Source organism: Vicia villosa, linkage group LG5 (assembly GCF_029867415.1).
Source record: "Vicia villosa cultivar HV-30 ecotype Madison, WI linkage group LG5, Vvil1.0, whole genome shotgun sequence".
Classification (NCBI taxonomy): domain Eukaryota; kingdom Viridiplantae; phylum Streptophyta; class Magnoliopsida; order Fabales; family Fabaceae; genus Vicia; species Vicia villosa.
The window spans coordinates 162,385,204-162,402,732 of NC_081184.1; the positions used below are offsets into that span (position 1 = coordinate 162,385,204).

Genomic DNA, 17,529 nt, shown 5'->3' on the forward strand with positions numbered 1-17,529 from the left:
AAGAGTTAATAAACTAACTTAATTTAGAAAATAAACATAAAGTTATTTATTTACATACTATTATATCAAAAAAGTAATCAAATTTGGCACAAGAGTTTCAGAAATACCACAAAACATATATACAAACTATGCACAAATGGGATTCTAACAAAAGGCATTTAATGTTAACCATCATAGTGGTACTTCATTATGTGAGGGAGAGTCAAAGGAAGGCAAAGCATTTGTTGAGGAAAGTTCAGAAGCTGACTCAGCATATTTTAAAAATGTTTTATTTACGGGTGGGCCAGCGGGTGAGAAAGGTAGTGGATATGGGCCAAGGAAAGATATAGAGCAACAATCAGGGCCCATTTCTTTTGATGAAAGCTGTAGGAGAATTATCCAAAAGAAAATAGAAAAGGATCCAAAAGTTGTGTCTACGCTTAAGGAGAAAACTAAAAAGAAAGTAGCTGTCGAGAACCTGGGCATTCAAGTTCCTATTTCCTCTTCTTATTTTGCTTGCATAGCCCCAAGAAGCGATAAAGGTGGAGAAGAAGTCAAAAGGAAAGGAGCGGGAAAGGGGTCGGTTTTGACGGCAGGGTGCAAGTATCTGGAGGCGGCTCAATCTGCTCAATCTGATTCCATTGAAACCGGTGAGTCATCTTCTGGTTGCTCTGTGGCTGAGTCTGATATAATTAGATGTAATAATCGCTTTATATCTCAATCTGATGTGGGGAGGAAGGTGTGGAAGTCAATTGCGAAATTAGGGGTAGAGAGTAGCAAGGAAGTCACTATCAATGAAAAATTGGTGAGTATGATGGAGTTGAGAGATAAAGAGGGAATGAGGGGTTTGGAGGTGTCGAAAGATAATTTACCATGAATATGCTTTCCTACAATATAAGAGGGGGTGGTTCTTTTTCTAAAAGAAAAAGAGTGAGTTATTTGATTCAGTCAAAGAACATTGATGTTTGTTTTGTGCAAGAGACGAAATTGCAGGATTTCAATGATGTTGTAGCAGGAGCTTTCTGGGGAAATAGAGAAGTTTGTTGGACAGCAAGCCACTCCAGTGGGGCCGCGGGGGGTTTGGTTATTCTTTGGAGACAAGATAGCTTCATGGTTAACTATAGTTTTAAAGGCATAGGCTTTGTGGGAATAAATGTTACTTGGAAAGGGTGTGTTTATAATTTGGTGAATATCTATGCTTCTTGCAATAGATTAGAGAGGATAATTTTGTGGGATTCTTTGATTTCGATTAAAGCTGGTAGGCTCGGTGAGGAATGGGTGGTAGCGGGAGATTTCAATGAAGTACTGTGTAAGGAAGAGCGTATTGGGGTGGATAGAGTTCGGGATTGGCGTGGTATGGAGGAGTTCAAGAGCTTTGTTGAGGTTATGGAGTTAATTGACGTTAATTGTGTAGGAGGGAAATTCACTTGGTACAAAGATAATGGGAAAGCTATGAGTAGGTTAGATAGGTTCTTGCTATCTAATAAGTTGATTGAGGTGTGGGAGGTGGTTCATCAAAGGATCGAAAATAGAGATATCTCGGACCATACGCCGATTCATCTTAATGTGGGGAAAATTGATTGGGGTCCTAAACCTTTTTGTTTCAATAATGCTTGGATTAAACATGAAGATTTCAAAGTTTTTTTGGCAAAGGAGTGGTTGTCTTTAGAGTTTAAAGGAAGGGGAGATTTTGTGCTTAGTGAAAAGCTTAAAAAATTAAAAGGCCGGCTTAGGGTGTGGAATAAAGAGGTGTTCGGGTGGATTGATTTGAGGGTGGAGGAAGATTCGGCAAAAATAAATTCCTTGGATAAAGTGCTAGTTTCTAAAATGGGGAGTGATATAGAGGAGGAGGTGGAGGAAAGAAGAAGTGCCATTAATAACTTGTGGGATCATATTAATTACAAAGAAAGTATGTTAAGGCTAAAGTCTCGTAATCTTTGGTTGAAGGAGGGAGATAGGAATTCTAAATTCTTTCACAATTCTTTGAAGGAAAGAAATAGGAGGAAAGCTCTAACTTGCTTGGAAACTACAAAGGGATGTATAGAAGGAGTTGACTACATCAAGGAGGAAGTTAGAAGACATTTCTCGGAATTCTATAGAGAGGAGGATGAGGAGAGGCCGATCCCGGGGGGGCTTGTTTTCAACTTTTTGGAGGAAGAAGAAGTGTCTTGGTTGGAGAGAAGGTTCTCGGAGGAAGAAATTAAAGAAGCGGTTTGGTCTTGTGATGGGAGTAAAAGCCCCGGCCCGGATGGTTTCTCGTTAGAATTTTTTAAAAGTAATTGGGAGGTTTTAAAGAAGGATATTCTCTCTTTTGTAGAAGACTTTTATGAGAAGGCAAAACTCACAAAGGCTTGCACTTCCTCTTTCATCACTCTTGTGCCCAAAATTAATAATCCGCAATCTTTGTATGATTATCGCCCAATTTGCTTGGTGGGTAGTCTTTATAAGATTTTGGCAAAGTTGATGGCTAATAGGCTTAAGAGAGTTGTTGGAAAACTTGTTTCTAACAATCAAACGGCGTTTATAGAAGGAAGAAATATTTCGGATGGCATCCTTGTGGTGAATGAGATTTTGGATCTAGCAAAGAGAGAAAAGAGAAGTTGTGTGGTGTTAAAAGTAGATTTTGAGAAGGCCTATGATAGGGTGAGTTGGAATTTTGTGAGATACATCTTTAAGAGGATGGGGTTTGGTGACCGGTGGTTGAGATGGATGGAGTGTTGCATTTTTTCTAATTCTCTTTCCGTCCTTGTGAATGGAAGTGCCACTAGAGACTTTAGAGTGGAGAAAGGGCTTAGACAAGGAGATCCCTTGTCTCCTTTTGTGTTTGTATTGGTGATGGAGGCTTTAACGGCTCTAATGAGAAGGTCTAAGGAGTTAGGGGAGTTTCGTGGCTTTAGTTATAAAGAAGGAAAGGAGGTGAATTTATTACAATTCGCGGATGATACCATTGTGTTGGCCGATGGTGATACCGCAAATTTGTGGTGTTTGAAGGCTATTTTGAGAGGCTTTGAAATGATGACGGGTCTTCGGATTAATTTTCATAAGAGCAATATTTATGGGATAAATGTGGGAGATTGGTATCTAGAAGCGGCCTCTACTTTTTTATCTTGTAAAGTGGGTGCTTTACCTTTTAAGTTCCTTGGTGTTAGAGTGGGAGATAGCCAGAGGAAAATTTCGACATGGAAGGATCTTGTAGAGAAGCTTAGGAATCGTCTAAATGTTTGGAGAGGTAGATTCCTAAGTTTGGCGGGGAGAGTGGAGTTGGTCAATGCGGTCCTTAATGCTATTCCTATTTATTCTCTATCGGTTTACAAGGCTCCCCGGAAGGTGTTGCAAGATATTAGATCTATTCAAAGTAAGTTTCTTTGGGGTGGGATTGATAAAGACAAATCAATTCATTGGGTTAGTTGGGATATGGTTTGTAAGTCGAGAAAGGAAGGAGGATTGGGGGTGAAAAATGTAGAGATAATGAATATAGCTTTGCTAAGCAAATGGAAGTGGAGGATCCTTGTGGAGAAGGAGGCGGTGTGGCAAGAATTGCTAATTGCTAGATACGGCAATCCGAAACTAAAAGTGTTGATAGGGGATGGCTCAATTTTGTCAAAAAAGGATTCTCATTGGTGGAGGGATTTAATTAAATCGGATAATTATGAGAGGCTTCTTTTCGACAATTTTACTAGTGCTTTGGAGTGTAAAATTGGCGACGGTAATCATACTCTATTGTGGTATGCTAGGTGGGATGGGCAAAATTCCTTGTTGAAGGACTTTCCCATACCTTTCTCTTTGGCTGAAAACCACACTATCTCTGTTAATTTTGCAGGAACTTTTGTTGATGGCCAATGGAAGTGGCAGTGGTCAAGATGGTTTGGGGAAGGATCGGAAGCTGTCAAAGCTTTAGAGCGCATTCTTAACGCTCGAAGTCGGACAGGAGGGACGGCTGCTACTAGAGCTGCCACGTCAGGGTCTTTGTTAGCTGGCAATGAAGGTGAAGATTGGCAGCAAGGGGGAGACTGTAGAGCAGCTGGCTGGCAGCGAGAGGATGTTGGCGCTGACGCAGCCTGGCAGCAAGAGGAGCGCGCCGCTGTTACCGGCAGAAGAGGTACGGACAGCCAGCAGTTTGTTGAAAATTCTGATACTGGTAACAGCCCGACTTTAGACGGTTGTTTGAGGGCTTTGTTGGAGGCAATTGATGGTGTTTCGGTTGATGAGAAGGAAGAGGATAGCTTTAAGTGGAAGCTTACGAAAAATGGTGTTTTTTCCGTTAAGTCTTGTTATGATCTCTTTAAGTCTTTGCTCTCCGGACCGCCTTTGGATGGTAACAAGGTATTGGCTTTTTCTTTCCTTTGGAATTGCAAAGTCCCTTCTAAGATTTTGGTGTTTGGATGGAGATTTATTCATAACCGTTTAGCAACAAAAGATCAATTGGTGCGTAGGGGTGTTTTGGTGGAAGGTTCGGATTCTTTATGCTCCATGTGTAAGGAGAAGGAGGAAGATATTCTTCACCTCTTCTTCAAGTGTGATTCATCTTGTAGCATTTGGAGAAGAGTATATATGTGGTTAGATTTAGCTAATTACTTATCTATTGAGGATTTTCAGGACATCTTCTTCAATTATGATAAGTTACCGGTTAAGAAAAGAATGATGGTGGCCAACATTTGGTTAGCAACGGCTTGGTCTATTTGGTCAAAGCGCAATGCGGTGATCTTTAGAAAAGAGCCTTTTAGCTTTACGGAGTGTATGTCGGAGATTATCTACAATTCTTGGAGGTGGTTTTCTTCTTTTCAAAAGAAGAAGAATGTTTGTAACTTTTATCTTTGGAATATTCGACCTCTCGATTATAGTGAGAGTTAGGAGTTTTCCCCTTTGTATTGGGGTGGAGCAACCCTTTTGCTCCCTTTAATACATATTGCTTATTTAAAAAAAATAAAAAATTCTTTATAAAAAATTGTTCTAAAAACTATGTGAAAAATCTAATTAAAATGTAAAAAAGAAATAATAAATAAAAAAATAGTCAAGCCCGCTATCTCGACAAGGCGGACTAAATTTTTAAGCCCATTTCAATTTACGAGTTTGCCCGTCCCGCTCTTTTTTTGACGAGTATATAACGGAGTGGGACGGGGCGCCCACTTTGCCACCCCTACTTTCTTTCTCTTGTCAATTTTTTTTTATTTGAAATACGATTACTTTAAAAATTAATGAAAAACTTCATTATTTGAAAGACAAAAAAAAATTAGTAAAACATTTCATTATTTTAATAAGAAAATCCAAACACTCCTAGAGCGACGCGGGAATTTTAAGATTTTGTAAGTAATATTCTATTTAGTTTACGGTTTTTTGCCAACAAATAACAATGAGTAATTTATCAACGTTAACGTTTTCTCATAATAAGCCAAAATAGTTAAAACAAAAGAAGAAAAAAATATGTATATAATTATATAAAGTGACGTAAATATTTATTTTTGAATGACGACATCATTGAAACGTAGCAGAATCAATGTACAGGTTTCCAAGAATTTTTATTCTAAAAAAATTTCAAGAATTTTTTTCTTCTCAAAACGATGCTTCCTGCATTTCAATAAAAATTCTGGTTAAAATGTGGTCTTTTTGTGAGAAAATGAGTTATCCCATTAATTTTTCTTTTAATTTTTTTCTAAAATTTTAAATAAAATGTAAAAAAAAGCCCTACAATTTTAAAAAATAGGTATATGTCAGATAAAAGTTTAATTTATATGCACTGCCAGTGTAAAATTATTTTACACTGTCATCCAATAGAAAACAACTAAAGTGTCTTGTCATTAAAATTTTTTTTAAATTAAAGTGTAATTTATTCTGATACAAAATTGTGATTAGTTGATAGTATAAAATTACTTTACACTGTTAGTGTATAAATCTTTTTCTCGTCCGATAATGTGGAGGGTGTATTAACATTATTGAAAATAAAAGATAATTTAATTTTAAATTTTTTTTTTTGGAATCGATAATTTGATAAAAAAAGTTAAAAGTATGATAATTTGAGAAACTGATTTAAAAAGAGTGGTAATATGTAAATAAAGATAGAAAAATGTAATAGATTGAAAAAAAATATATCCCATTAATATATGAACAGAAAATTAATCACATGGGCATTAATTTCGCGGAGTCTTTTTCATATGAATTTGAATCATCCACTACCTTTCATTTTTTTCCAAATGATCTCGTCGATAAGCTGGATAAATATCGCTGGCATGATGTAACCTGCAATTGGACTGTCTCTTGTAGTCTTAAGTCTTGTGCTAAAGTACATGAATGAATTAATTGATTGATTGCTTGTAGGAAGAGAAAATGGAGGCATGTTGGCGGCAACTTTTTTTTTAGTCAAGTTAAAATTTTTTTCTAAAAATCAAAAGAAAATCCAATAAAAAAAATGAAAACAAGATACATGAGAGAACCAAACCAAGATCTTTTAACAACAAAACCTAAATCTAAGAGTACCATCTTTTTCTAACAAATAATCCTTAACAATATTAATATGGACATGATTGAACCAAGCAAAATTCTTAATAGATAAACCAATATTAGTTAAAAAATTCGCACAAACATTGACTTCCCGATAAATGTGAGAGATCGTGAAATCAATGAAAATAGTGTAATTTCGACAACTAAGCCAATAATACTTGATTTTTCAGGGAACTAGATTGGAATTTGAGAAAGCTTTCACCATAAACAAACGAGTTTAGGCCGTTTTATTTGGTTTGTTGTTTGTATCGGTTACTTTCTAAGTTCTTAGCAGATAGATTGAAGGTTGTTATGGAAAAGTTGATTTCTCAATCCCAATCGGCATTCACTGAGGGTAGACAATTGTTCGATGGTGTGTTGGTTCTTAATGAGGTGTTGGATTATGCTAAAAGGATGAGGAGGAATTGTTTAATGTTGAAAGATGATTTTAAGAAGGCTTATGATTGTGTGTCTCGGGGGTTTCTTAGATATATGTTATGTTGCGAATGGGTTGTAGCCATAAGTGGTTATCTTGGATGGAAGGAACTGTATTTTTTAGTTCTATCTCCATCTTGGTTAATGGTTCGTCTACGGTGGAGTTTGAGGCTTCAAGAAGATTACGCCAAGGGGACCTTCTCTCTCCGTTCCTTTTCTTGTTGGTTGCAGAAGGCTTAACGATTATGATGCGTAATGCGGTTTCTTCTGGTTGTTTGAAGGGTTTTCAGGTTTCCTCTGATATTTCTTTTGAGATGCTTCAATTGGCGGATGACACGGTTCTTATTTGTGATGGTTCTAAGGAGAATTTGTGGTGTATCAAAGCTATGTTGCGTGGGTTTGAGTTGGTTTCGGGGTTGTGTATTAACTTGAACAAAAGTAAGCTTTTTGGTGTGCACTTGGAGGAGCATGTTCTTTTAGCGGCTTCTTCGTTTTTGGGTTGTCAAGTTGGGAAGCTTCCTTTTGTTTTCCTTGGTATCCCGGTTGGTGGTAACCATAGGCGGAAGGATTTTTTGTCTTTTTTAATTTCGAAGTTAAAAAAGAGGTTGAGTGGTTGGAGTGGTAAGCATCTTTCCTTGGGAGGTAAAGTTACTTTACTTAATTCAGTCCTTAATAGCATCCTTATTTTCATCTTTTTCTTCTATAAAGATCTGAAGTACGTTCTTGATGAGATTGTCAAAATTCAAAAGGACTTTTTATTGGGACAAAGTGATAGGATTCGGAAGGTGTGTTGGGATAGTTGGGAGAAGATTTGATGTCCTCCTAACGATGGTGGGTTAGGGGTAAAGAATATCGATATTTTAAATCTTTCTCTATTGAGTAAATGGGGTTGGAGATTTTCTTTCGAAAAGAGATTCGATTTGGTATAATTTTTTGGAGGTTAGGTATGGTGGGTGTGGAGGATTTTTGTGGAGCCGTTCCCAATAGGATTTTAACGAAAGCTTCTCTTTGGTGGAGGGATGTTCGTCAAGTGTATGGTTTTGAGGTCAGTGGTAGTCCTTGGTTTTACAACTACGTCTCTTGGAAATTAGTAGATGGTGAATCTATTTTATTTTGGGATCACGCTTGGTTGAGTACTACGCCCTTCAAGGAGATTTTTCCTCACCTTTACGGTTTGTGTTCTCTTTCTACCTATTTTTCTTCTTCTTCATTGTCTTGTGTTACCAAAATAGGATATTGGGTGGATAACTCGTGGAGGTGGAATTTGAGGTTGGTTGATGATGTGTTTGAGGAGGACGCAAATTGTGACCGGCTTGAGTTATTTTCCCTCTTGGAAGGGGTTTCTTCGACTCCGGGGGTGATTGACAAGTGGATTTGGTGGAGGCATGTAGATAATTTTTTCGGTTAAGAATAGTTTTCGTTGGATTTATTCCTTATGGTCTTCAGAAGTTGTTTTGGAAGATGAGAGTATTTTGACTTAAAAATATTATAGGTAGCTTGTGTACCTAGTAAGGTGAAATTGTCTGGTTGGAGATTTTTGTTTAATGCTTTACCTACTTGTATGATGTTTTGCATATGGGGCATGGAAAGATTTCTTATTGAAGATTTATGTCCTCTATGTGGTTTGTAGGAGGAATTGGTGGGTCATCTCTTTCTTGTTTGTGGTTATACGAGAAATGTTTGGAAGGAGGTGTTTGGCTGGTTGGGCATGGGTATGGAGGAGGAAGTGGTGGCGGTGGATGGTATTCAAGGGTTTGTGTCGAGTTTTAGTATGGTGGAATTTCTCTGTTTCAAATTATGTGGGGTTGTAAAACCTTCTTTCTTTGCTTTGTTTTGGCTTTTGGTTTGTTGGGGCATTTGGTTGGGAAGGAATAAAGTGGTTTTTAAAGCTTGTGTTTGAAATCCTACCAAAATCTTGACCATTATTAATAATTTTGGTTAGGATTGGTTTTCTATTCTTGCTAGAGGAAGGAGAAATTGTACGAGAGATGTTTGGCTTGTCAATCCTTGTGCGTATGTTGGTGCATAGGCTTGCTTTGTGCTTTTCTTTTTTGTGTTTTTTCTTAGTTCCGTTTTAATCCTTTTGAATTGGGTTGCACCCCTTGTGCTTTTAATACAAGTTCTAATAAAAAAGTAAAAAAAATCAGTTTGTTCCTATCTAAAGCTTCTTCCATTTAAGCTCTCCAACATTCTCAATAACAATTATATATATATATATATATATATATATATATATATATATATATATATATATATATATATATATATATATATATATATATATATATATATATATATATATATATATATATATATATATATATATATATATATATATATATACATATATATATATATATATACATATATATATATATATACATATATATATATATATACATATATATATATATATATATATATACATATATATATATATATATATATATATATATATATATATATATATATATATATAGTCATGCTCGTACGTAACTTCATCCATACTCTATATCTAACACAATAATTAACATTTAATTCTTTCATCTCTTATTTTTAAATCCGTCCTACTTTATATATAGTTAATAGTATTCGATCAAATGGTGTTATAATATGTTAAGTTGATATTTTAGAATTTCCTCTTGAAGCTCCATCTGTGTTGCACATAACCAAAGCATTTGGGAGGAAGTCGACATTTGATATCAAAGCATTTAATTATTGTAAACTCGTGAATTAAAGCGTACGTGTGCCCTCAAAAATAGAAGATCCCACATAGATCAATTGTTTAACATGAAAAATAACTCTATCAAAGTCAACAAGTCCATTTTGAAATATGATATCATTTCTTCTGTGTCAAGTTTTCGAAAAAAATTGTTATGATGAAAGGCATGATCTGACTCTGAATGTGAGATCTTCAACTTCTACCAGCAAGTTTGAATAAGCTTTTGTAACAAGTTCTATCAATGTTCATGCAAAACAATCGCTCCATCCAATGTAAGAAAAAATAAAGTACACTTGCATCTAAGAAATAAGTGATATGGAATTTCCACATCATGATTGTAGAGAGAGCACCTAAAAGTCATATGCATTTCCCTTTAAATCGGGTTGTCTTTTGTTGGAATAATATTATCACTACTACAAAATGCGCATACAACAACACCTAAGTTACCATGGTTCTTCCAAACACCGTGATGACATCTCTAAACTCAGACGCTAATATATATGTATATATATATATATATATATATATATATATATATATATATAATTAAAAATTGTTGGGATATAATAACGGTTGATGAACCCGCCGTGGTGATACAATCAAGCTTTCATGGGTTCGAATCTCAGCGCCCTCAAACATTTTATTCATTTTTACATAAAGGCACGCCTTTTCTTTTTTATTTATTTTTAAATAAAAAATAAAAGAGATATCACTACGGTTGTTTTATACAACTGTTGTGATATATTTTTTTCTATTTAAATGGTTAAACACTAGCGATTCTTTATAAAATTTCATTATTTAAATAATAGATCATCATGGTTCACAATATTAATCACGGTGGTATCTTTATAAATATTATTCACTTCTAGCTAGTTTGTCTCTCCAGTATCCATTTTTCCACTAAAAAAAACAAGACGAAACAACCCTAATGTTCAATACTGTGAAACGATACACGATTTTAACCCTAGCACCATCGCTCACTGTTTATCGTTCCTCATTTTTCACTTTGTTCATTGTGTATTTGTCATTTTCATCAACATCGTCGAGGAGGTTGACAACACCAACACAATCGTCGATGTCAAGAAGGAAGACTACACCAACACCTTAGTCATCTTCGAGAAGGAAGACAACACCAACACCGTCGTCATCGTCGGGAATGAAGACAACACCAATACCAACACAATATTATCTTTTACTTAGTCATCACGTTTATGGTACGTAAAATATTTTTCCCCATGTATCTACAGTAAACTTTATTGGCCAGTGTTGTGGATGTTGTTGTTGTTTATGTTCTTATTGTTATTGATGATGTTTATGTTTATTGTTTATCTTGTTATTGTTTAAGTTGTTGTTTTTGAACATAGATGTCGACATTGTCGAATTCTTCATTTACTAGCGAAGAAACCCATTGTTGATACAGTAAAGCGGAAAACAAAAGATTGGAAGTATTCCAGGTAAGAGTCGATGCCCAAAGTGAATACTAAGTCTAAATATATCTCAAGAGTTTAGGACCTAGCAAATATTCATCCAAGAACAAGATTTGAGAAGTTTATGTCTAAAGCAACTCAAATTCAAGCACAAAGGTAAAAACAAGGATAAACATCAACATTGTTATTTAAACTAGATTTTATATAATGCCATGAGCAATAAATATACATAATATTCGAGTAGACTTACATAAATACCCCAACAAAATAGAGTTTACAAAAAGAGAAAAAGAGATAAACTGACACTTATCGAGTTGTCCAAACGATTGGTGAGAATCCATGTCAAATTCAACAAGATACAAGCTCCATATGTTGTTGTCAAAGGCTCCCATCAAAAGAATGTTTGGTGATAGAGTGGGAGAAAAAAAATCCCCAACCATACCTAAAACATTTGTGTTTTTGCCCGGGCAATTTTTCCCGGCGGGGAAACGGCCCGCCCAACGCTCAAAACTAGGGGTGACAAAATGGATGGATTGGATGTATATGAATTAGATTGTTAATGGATGAATCAAAACAATTCATTAATCCATTAACAATCCACTAAAATTCTCTTTAAAAAAATTCAATTCAATCCATCCATTAAGAAAAAATATCCATCTAATCCATCCATTAACATATTTTTAATGGATAGATATCCATCCATCCATAAAATTAATTAAAATATTTTAATTAATTTTTCATTAATATATTTTTTTTAAATTTTATAAAAATGATTTTTTTAATTTCTCTAAAATAATTAATTCCATTTTTTTATATATATATATATATATATATATATATATATATATATATATAATTGATTGATAACTTGTTTGAGAAAACAAAATTATTTATATCAGTGAACAAGTTAATTTGTTAATTTTGCAATAACAATAACAAGTTTAAAGAAAATCATATTTATATGAACGTGATTGTCACGTGTTTGAAATTTTGCTCAAGCTAAGCCATTCTTTATTGTTTTGTGTACCAACAAAGAAATAGGGGTCGCAATAGTTCCTTGCTAATATGTATTTTGGTTCGTTTAAGCTGAAGGAAAGATATCAAAATCTTTCTTAGAGAGGGATAAATTATATAATTGTTAAAATAAAAATATTTATTTAAATAGAAAGCAAAGTTTAACATTGGTGCAAATTCTTATTCAAATTTTTAAAATGTTATCATAATATATTTAGGACAAATATATATTAAAATAAATTGTATTTGCTTTATATCTCTAAAGAAACTTTAAATGCAAAATCTTTGTGAGTCAAAGCTGAAAGATTCAAAGTTAAAATGCTACAACAGTTTGATATGCATGTAGATCAATTTTTCTAGCAAGCGTGATAGTTCAATTTGAAGAATCACGTGATTGTTTTTCTTAGAATGGAGGGGCAGAGAGTGTGAGAGTGAGAGGAAGGGGAGTGAGAGAGAGTGTGAGAGTGAGAGTGAGTGGGGAGAGAGAGGGAGAAAGGTTTTTTTTTCAATTTTTAAAATAAAAAAATTTAAGAAAAAGAGAAAACATTTTTCATGAAATTTTAAATTTTAAATAATTTTTATGAAATTTTAAATTTAAAAATTTTTTATGAAAATTTAAAATTTAAATAATTTTTATGAAATTTTAAATTTTACATAAAAAATAAAAAATATAATAAGATACAATCCATTGGATTTATAAAATGAGATGGATGAATTGGATCCATCCATATAGTAAAATGGATGGATTATATCCGATCCATTAACTAATTTTTTGTTTAGTGGATGGATTTGATGGATAATCTCTTAATGAATTTTATTGCCATCCCTACTCAAAACAGCATATTTCACGCTTCTGGGTGCATTTCCACACTTTTGGGTCGCCTCTGACTCGCTCGGGGCGGACTGACAAAAATTCAGCATTGTTTCGGTCATAACTTGAGAACCGTAACTTCGATTTGTGCACGGTTCAAAGCGCTGGAAAGCTTATTCAATTATGAAACTAACAATGACTAAATATCAACCAAATTTATGATTTTTATCATTTTTTTTAGCCTTATTCTTTGATGAATTGCTAAAAATTGCATTATTGAAGCTTAAACTTTGGTCTTTATTACTCAATGCTCCAACCATGCGTGAATTCTTACAAAAAGACATAAAAACTATCAAATAGTACATTAAATATATAAAAACTCGATTAAACACCATTTATACATATTTCTACACAAAGTGGGGGATTATTCCAAGGATATTTAAAAAAGAACTGATAAGTGCCCCTAAAATATACACAAATATAACGACTATTTTGTACTTATCACTCATACAAATGATACTTGTACAAATGATACTCAAACAAAAAGATCACAAAGAGGTGTCACAATGATGCCACAATTCACAAAAGTTCACAACTCGGTTGACAAAATTTTAACCGTGTTTGATTCGTTCTACAGAGTATTTAATTGTGAACATTACTCTACTTTTAAGAGTTATGTTGCGTTCCTAACACGTAGGAAAGTCAATATATTGATAGATGATTGAAAAAAAAAGTCAAGTGATATCAAAGATAACATATGGAAAGATGATACGGTAATGATTTTAATTTTCATATATTCGATATCACTTTCTATAATTTCGAATGCATACTTATTGATTTAAATGTAATTGAGTTTTGAGTTTACCGATGACAAAAAGTTAAAAATAAAGTGGATCACTTATGTCAGTACTTGTTGGAGGAGATTTAAGTCATGACTCACTCTTTACTATATTAGGAAGCCTAAGCATGGTCTTGCTCGTACATGGATAAGATATAACTTTATATCGAAGAAGCAATGGATAACGCTTGCGAGGGACCATCGTTCTGAGAAATTCAAAGTTAGTGGGTGTCTTATTTATCTGATGATTTTATGCTAGTGAAATATATATACTAATTATATATATTTTTCACAATGTTAATAATAGGTTAAAAGGGAATAAGGAATACAAAACAAGGCAAAAAAAACATGTATCCTCATTGATTGTCTCGTGGGGGTTACAAGAAACTTGAGAAAACAATCATGCTTGAAAAAAGAATGTGAGATGATCACATCCTATCTCCACCGTCAAGGCATGAGAAGTGGAAGAGGGCTCAATTAAGACCAAATGGAGAATGCACCTAAGATGCGTTAAGAGTAGTTGCTGAAAAAATTATAAGTAGGATTTGTTTTGCTTATGTTATTTGTTATATATAATGCATATTGTGTAGGATACGTTGGTTGAGGCGTCTCGTGAAGGAACATTTGTTCCAGAACCACGACATGATATACTAGTAGAAGCTATCGGAACAGATGAACATGGTGGGCGTGTCCGTGGTGTTGGAGAAGGTCTCTGTGGCTTATAATGACGTTATGAAAGCGATAAAGTGCATAAAAATTAAGAACACAAGGATGTATCCTGGCTCCCCTCACGATCCGAGAGTACTCCAGTCCCCTTTTAACACCAAAGAGATTTCACTGTAGTTTTGACTTGTACACGACCAACACAACCACCAAGAACAATCCTCTTTGATTTTCACTAAGTACATTGAGTGAACAATTCTCCCTTAATGACTCTCTTGTTTCCAACAAACCTAGACAACAAGTATTTTGAGTTTTTACAAGAGTTTGGAATGAAATATACAATGTACCAATCACTTGATTGATCTTCTCTTTTAAACATACAATTCCCTCAATGGTATACAAGTGTTCACAATGTATGATATGAAACTTATGATAATTATCAGTAAAAATTAAGTGCAGAAAGTTTCACTTAAAATTCTAGTATGAAACACTTATGAATTTTGAAAGATGAAAAGATTTGAGATTATTTGAATTGTAGATGACAGAGGTGTATTGAAATGTGAAGAAATAATGCTTATATAGTCTCTTTACACCTATACAAATGAGTATAATTCATAAAAGGATACCATGCTTCAATCATAAAAGACACGAACCATTTCATCGAAAAATGCAATATTTTTAGCCACGAGTTCAGTGGTAACCAGTTACCATATATAGGGTAACCGGTTTCACCCTTAACAACATTCATAAATATTCAAAATATACCCCATGTAACCGGTTATCATAAATTGTGTATCCGGTTACACCCTTTGAAAAAGCTCACAGGACACAGAAAAAAACAAGTGGTAACTGATTACAGCTATAATGATAACCGATTACCATCAGTTTAAAATTCAAAAATACCTTAGAAAATGATATGAAATGCAAACATTTGTTATCAAAAATATTTTAAAGTATCATGGCATGAATGAATGGTAAATATGAACACATGTATATACATAGAGGGTTGAATGCTATACCTTAAAAATTTGATCAATCATACATAGGTTTCTTAAGACTTGATAAAGCTTTAATCTTGACTTGCTAGATGTCATAACCATTTCATTTGTGGACCTTTATATGTTAGCTTGTCTTCATCAAAACACATTGGGAAGCTTGACTTCACACTTAGCAGTCAGAGAACAAAAAGGGCAAGAAATAGTCCCCAAGATCAAGAGAATACCCCATCTTTAATAAGTTAATGAGAGTCGTACTATTTGGGCCGACCCAAAAAGCCCGTAAAAAAATTTGGGCTTGAACACAAATACTTGAGTCCATTAATTAACCGGGCTTTTAAATCCGACCTGTTAAAAGTCAGAGTCCGTCACAGGCTAGCCCGACCGGGTTGTGGGTAGCCCGCTTATACAACTTAATTTTTTTAACATAAATTCTAACATACTTAATATCGTTATTTTTTCAAATACACTAAAATCAATCTCAGTTAAAGAATTAATTTATATAAATACAATATCCATTTGATTAACTTTAAATATTAACATGTAATGTAATGTTAATTTTTTTCTACATTTTATAATTAATAAATTATTATGTACAAATTAATTTTATTGAAGTTTAATTCTTAAATGAAATAGGATGAATAATTCTTTACACTTGAATCTTAATTATTTGATTGAAATTGTATATTTATGTAATGGTTTATTTTAGATATGTATGTAGTTAAAATATATTATTTTTAATACTTAATATTCATATATATTTTAGTTTTTATTATATGATATATTATTTTTTTAATTTTAAACATAAATATTAAATATAATTTGGGCCGGTTTGAATAACCGAACTTCATAAAGGGTCGGACTTGGACAACTAAATTTTAACCCGGTTAAATTTTGGGGTTTTAAACTCGACCCGTCAAAGGTCCGAACCCGTCACAGATCGAAACAGGTCGGGCAGCCCTAATATATTTAATATGTGTGAGAATCATCAAACACAAACAGAAAACACTATGGGACAAAATAATAATACCTAGTTTATTTATCATACGATCATTTATTTAATATATTGCACTCTCGAGAAATATATATAATTTCCCAAGTAAATAAGCAATATTTATTTCTTACATTTTATATAAGTGTTGTTTTATTTGCGATAGAAAACCAACTATAACACCATCAACTTCAAGGGCAGAAGACAACTCTATAGTCGGTACCAGCTGGGCATGCAACAGTTTTAGTATCATCACTCGGAAACAGATAAGCATCAGGGCAAGAAGGTTCTGTGCATGTTCGTACATTGTTGCATCCATTAGAGGTTGGAGCAAATTGTATAGCAATGTTGAAACCATCAATCACAGATAAATCAAAGTAATCCTGATCGTTTCCACCATTAAGTGTGAATTCGGCAAGTGTCGTTGGAGGCTGACCAGATAAGCTGCAACTTAGGACACCACCGCAGTCACCGGTTTCACAAGTACCACTACCCGAGCTGTCAAAATTACAACCAGTTCGACCCCAAATTCGGCCCGATGAGGTTCCGGCTGGGATGTCTAGACTCCATGTTTGGCCCGAATCTAACTGCCTACCGCCACCACTGGGAATGGCTGCTGGCCATACAGTGTAAGAGCATTGGTTGACGATGTCAAATCTTGCTGCCTGTGCAGATATCAAGCAAATAGTAAACACAGACAACAGTGATATTTTTATGAGAGACATTTTTATGGGACAATATTGTTTTGTGAATAGAAAGTGGGAACTGAGGTTAGTTTATATAGGACCATAATTCTTATGAAATTAAGATGCTGTATAAGAAAAATCAATTGAATTAAAATGTCTAGTGACTAATAACATTTGACTTTTTATTTAGAGTTTTACACTCCATCTTTGATTCATTTTTATCTTATTACAATAAAAAAATGGTAAATTCTTAGGTACCCATGATAAGTAGTTGGGTACCCATACCTTTAGTGCAAATTAATTAACAAATTTTATTTATTTTAAAATAAAAATAATTTAAAGTGTGAGATGACAATGAATAACTTTATTTGATTGGATAAAGGTACCGGTATCCAACTAAACTCAAAGATACCGAAGTGTTCACCTAAAAAAATTTTAATTTATTTTGACTATTTCATTGGTATTTAATTATATTTAATTTGAAACCATTTTTT

General features: G+C 33.8%; 2 protein-coding genes across 2 annotated transcripts; one reads left to right on the forward strand and one right to left on the reverse strand.

The window, feature by feature from the left end:
* Positions 1-6,959: 6,959 nt before the first annotated feature.
* Positions 6,960-7,703, forward strand: LOC131605901 (uncharacterized). The gene has a single exon (XM_058878193.1). The coding sequence runs from the start codon at positions 6,960-6,962 to the stop codon at positions 7,701-7,703; it is 744 nt and encodes a 247-aa protein (XP_058734176.1).
* An 8,689-nt stretch (positions 7,704-16,392) lies between these two features.
* On the reverse strand, positions 16,393-17,079 carry LOC131608031 (thaumatin-like protein). The gene has a single exon (XM_058879974.1). It carries the CDS (start codon positions 17,072-17,074, stop codon positions 16,541-16,543), a length of 534 nt encoding a protein of 177 aa, XP_058735957.1. The 5' UTR covers positions 17,075-17,079; the 3' UTR covers positions 16,393-16,540.
* Positions 17,080-17,529: the final 450 nt, after the last annotated feature.